General features: G+C 36.4%; 1 protein-coding gene and 1 long non-coding RNA gene across 2 annotated transcripts in view; one reads left to right on the top strand and one right to left on the bottom strand.

Moving 5' to 3' along the window:
• Window positions 1–4,720, top strand: part of LOC128248132 (uncharacterized) — a 27,123-nt gene that overhangs the window by 3,169 nt on the left and 19,234 nt on the right. The gene's annotated exons all lie outside the window — the stretch shown is intronic.
• Window positions 786–4,720, bottom strand: part of LOC106868882 (b(0,+)-type amino acid transporter 1) — a 161,028-nt gene continuing 157,093 nt past the window's right edge. Inside the window, exon 9 of the mRNA XM_052968702.1 lies at window positions 786–819. Coding sequence (XP_052824662.1) covers window positions 801–819 — 19 coding nt within the window. The 3' untranslated portion in view covers window positions 786–800. The remainder of the gene's footprint in view (window positions 820–4,720) is intronic.

The following is a 4,720-nucleotide window of genomic DNA, read 5'->3' as shown; positions in this document are numbered from 1 at the left end:
GTGTGTGTGTGTGTGTGTGTGTGTGTGTGTGTGTGTGTGTGTGTGTGTGTGTGTGTGTGAAACGTACAACAGACTGTATAATATTTAGAATACTGAAGCCTTTTGGATTATATCACCGGGTTTCATAATTCAGATTGCTCAAATGACTGAAGTAAGGGAAAGCAGCATGGCAATGCATTAGCCAGAATATTCTCAAACACAACGAAATATACCCTACTAGCTGCACTTCGAGATCGGCTGGTAGAGAATGTGTAACACATCAACGTATCCATCCCCATGACCGAAACGCGTGACATTTCAAGTACTCACATTCATAAACTCGTGATTATTTATTTATCTATTTATTAATACAATGTGTAGAAAAATGTAGCGGTGAGAAGAAGCAGATATTACCACACACCAAAAAAAAAAAAATACGAGTAGATAATACTTGCATTCTCTATAAAATTCCTCAGGAAACTTAAAGAATTGTGGAAGCTTTGCTCATATCGCAAAATATTACCCAAAAATACACGCAAACAATCTACACACCTAAAAATTAACAAGTGGCTGTTGAAATGGAAGCGTACAGTAATAAAAATTTAGGTGCTAAAGCCTGCATTAATTTGGCCATTACACAACTTATTAATATATGGCTTCTAACGTATAAGTCTAACGCTAGAAAAACACCTTCGGCAGTAAGATCTACAAGAATTCAACCATTATAAAAGAAGCAACACAAAAGCCAAATCAGTGAAGGTCTGCAAATGTTTAATATGGATCACGAAACATTATTCTTCCAAAATCACTGCAAGAAACTGTTATGAAAATATGGAAAATCTGTAATAAAGAAAAATGTATGCTCTATAGTGAATCTCTATCAATCCCCCCCTCTCTCTCACACACACGCACATACACACACGCACGCACACACATACACACACATACACACACACACACATGTACACATATATATGTAGACATACATATATTTACATATGGGTATTGTGATATTGGTTTTAACTTCTGTCCAAAATAATAGCACTTTTTCCATTGTTCCATAAATGTCACTACGTATGCAAGGTGTTTTTAAATGTTTCTTTAGATCTTTAATTATAAACGTTCTGATTTCTTCTTTGATTCTTGCTTACAATTGCAACGCTTAAATCAAAATTAGCCGATGAACGTTTCTGTTTCGAAGTTGATTAAATAGAATGATATTCACGATTTTTCAGTTCCATTTTAAATCATACACAATTATGCATACATGATCGGTTTCATAACGTTGTTCTGCTATTGTTAGCTACTGCTTGAAAACAGTGAGCAGGTGTTTTCTACCAATAAATTATATATATTAACCCAATATCTGAAGCTGAACGAGTAGAATACAAATATATTTTATAGTCTTTGCAAACCACAATCTAGACTATTAATTTATAAATCAACAAAGAATAAATTATGAATGAATATATAAATAGTAAATAGGAGCTCGCATGAATTAAAAAAGGGGGGAAAAAGTAAAAAAGGAAGGAAAGGAACCTATCTAGCTATTTTCCTGCTATGATTTCGCTTCATATACAGATATCACCAATGTCGACTTTGTTTTTCATCCTTTCTGGGTCGATAAGATAAGTACCAGTTGAACACTGGGGTCGATATAATCGACTTACTTCTCCTTCAAAACTGCTGGCCTTGTGTGCCAAAATTTGAAACCAATATATAGATATAATTTTGAGGATCTTACATCACTACACTCTTATTTAACTGGTTCCAGTAATAAGGCTGGGACCATGCTGGAGTGCCACCGCCACCACTAATACAGTAATTGATATAATCACTACAATAATATCTAACTTCTAAGTGCTGGATCAACAACGAGCACTGAACCATACCTGCAAAATATAGGCAGTGCAACAGTGAAATCATAAAGAAAATGAGAACTTCGGCCCGTTTTGTATTCATCAGTCATTAATTCAAGAAACTTCTCCCTCTTTTTCTTGTCTTTACACTATTCCAAGTTTCTAAACTAGCGACAGCATTTTACGAGTAGTAATTTTGGGAAACAATACTATACTGAACCCCTCTGAACACATATAACGACAGAACGAGGCAAACGAAATTAAAAAGAAGCAAGTGAAATGACCACATACATGTGCTTCAAACGTTCACTTGGATAATTAACGTTCATTTGGATAATAAAAATAAGACATTTGTTAACTATGGTAATTATGGGATTTTTTTAATGCTATGGACTAATCAGATATTGATACATATCACGCGTCTTAAGAAGAAAGAAAAGTAAAACAATGAAAAGAGTATAATTACCGTTTCGTGAACTTGCAGTATTTATTATACTGCACATAATAAAACATAGCACTCCGTAAATAGGTATAAATGATAGACTCATGATTTTTCATCATTGTCCTTCTGCAGGTTTCTCGGTTTCGATATTCGCTTCTTTACGGAGAGCCGAGCTTCACTGACATGAGTTTGCTTCGATATGGCAAGAAAAGTTTAGAGGTTTCGTTTTCATCCAACACCTTCTGTATTATTTCAATAAACAGGGTACCTTTATTAACCTGATCATCACTGTTGATTCCTACAAGAGAGTTAGAGCTTCCCATCATCATGTTTGGCAGACCGTGCTTTAGCTCCTGCGAAACCTCCATGGTGATTTCTCCAGATGGGTCAATCACCTCCAAAATATTCCCAAATTGCTTGCTTTCATCTTCCGACTCACTTTCAGCCATTTTCTCGTCAATGATGTCACCAAATTTTTCAAGGAAATAACGATGCACACTCCATATGTTATTCAAATAATACTGAATGTGCTCATCACATTGCTCTTTGAAGATTGAAATGCGTTTGTTTAGAAATTTCAGTGATACCTCATACTCTTTTTGCCAACCTTTCATCCAGCTTTTTGAAAAACAAAGCTTTTCCTCAGTTGGTGTATCTGGGTGTCGGCAATTCCACTCCTCATAAAATTTCTCAGCCTGTGATAGGAAAGGAGCTTGTGGTAATCTCATATGCATCGATGTTCTAACATCTACAAACCCTTCAAACAAGGCGTCTCTCACGCTTAGTGCTTTTGTTTTACAACCTCCTCCAGCGACTCTGAAACGTTTCTTTGGATTTTTTGTCAGCGCTGTCAAGTTCGTTTCAGATATTTTTCACAGCAGCGTTTGGCTACTTTAACAGCGGAATCAAATAGTCGTTCAGAGTTTTTGACACCGGCCACATTCGAGTAAAACAAACAAACTGTTCTGGCTAGATATCCCTGTTTCGGGATGTCTGAGACATGGCGTTTCCTTTTAGCATCCCAATGAGTTTTCCTTTTCATTCGCTCTAATTCAGAATCATACTCCTCTTTGCATTTGTTCACCACGATAGCAAGTGCTTGCTTTTCTTCTATAGAATAATTTTCATACGTCGCACTACGAAATACTCTTTTCTCTGCCATGATGTTATGGAAAAGGTTCAAAGAGAAAGTACTTGAGTCGTGTTGATGTTAAATCCTTATATCGTAAAAAGCTTGTCCTGTAAGGATAAACTGTTTGTCATTGAAGTTCTTAGTTGGCGTGGAATTTGTGTCGGTTATTGGCAGAGAAAGGGTAGAGAAAGGGTAGAGAAATTGAAAATGAAAATGACTACAGTGTGGAGGAGCAATAAACTCACACGTATGTTACAGACTGGGGCAGTTGTCCAGCCTCAAGTTTTTATAAACTCTGGCTCGTTTTAAAGCATATCTTCCGGCAGCAATTTCCTTGTTTTCTATGTGTCACGAAGCAGGTGTGTTGTGTCTCGAAATGATTGATCTTAGGGTTGAAGGTTATCAATGCCCTAACATATTGAAGGCTCACACTGTCTCCTGCTGTCGAATCAATATACATAGCTTAGAATAAAATTTCACAGGAGATAGATTAGCAAAATTTAATGAGGGGGAAGGTTGGAGTAAAAGTGGTGGGGGGCTTTAAAAATTAATAAGCGGGGGGAGACGATTATTCAAGATGCCAGAATACGCGCGCGCACACACACACACACACACACACATATATACAGGAATAGCTCGGCTTCAGTCGTTTCGATTTAAGTTCTTCTCGATTATACGTCGGTTTTCAAAATGCCCTAACATATTGAAGGCTCACACGCATGAACGTTGGCTACATCTACTGTGGATAAATATTTTTCTTCCATGCGTTATGAAAACAAATAGAACACTTTAAGTTTTCTTCTCATTCTTGTCATCTGTGATATTTTCTTTTCTGTCATGCTGATTCACAATTTATGTCAGTCAAAATAATAATGAATTCCCCAGAGTTAGTTACTTTGTACTAGTAACAGGAGTTAGTTTAATCGCCTTTCCCCTTCCCTTTAAATTGCTGGCCTTGTACTTAAGCATCGGGCAACGTACCTTGCAGCATGGAGTTATGGCCTATTACGTTCTGAGTTCAATCCCGCTGAGGTTAGCTTTACCTTTCATCCATACGGGGTCGATAAAATAAAGAAACAGTGATGTACCGGGCCACTTTAATCCACTTGTCCTTCTCCACAAGTTGTTGGCCTTGTGCCTAAATGAGAGATAATTACTTAAAATTTTCTAAGCTGTCACCCTTGATTTTTCTTTAAAAACCAGAATAAGTTATTTAGTTTATATATCCTATTTATTTTATAACATATGGTATTACTTGTAATATTCTTTTTCGTCATACACACATATATACATACATACAAAAATACC

Source organism: Octopus bimaculoides, chromosome 6, assembly GCF_001194135.2.
Source record: "Octopus bimaculoides isolate UCB-OBI-ISO-001 chromosome 6, ASM119413v2, whole genome shotgun sequence".
NCBI classification, from domain to species: Eukaryota; Metazoa; Mollusca; class Cephalopoda; order Octopoda; family Octopodidae; genus Octopus; species Octopus bimaculoides.
The sequence above is the reverse complement of the archived record's forward strand: the minus strand, read 5'-3'. Positions and strand labels throughout refer to the sequence as shown.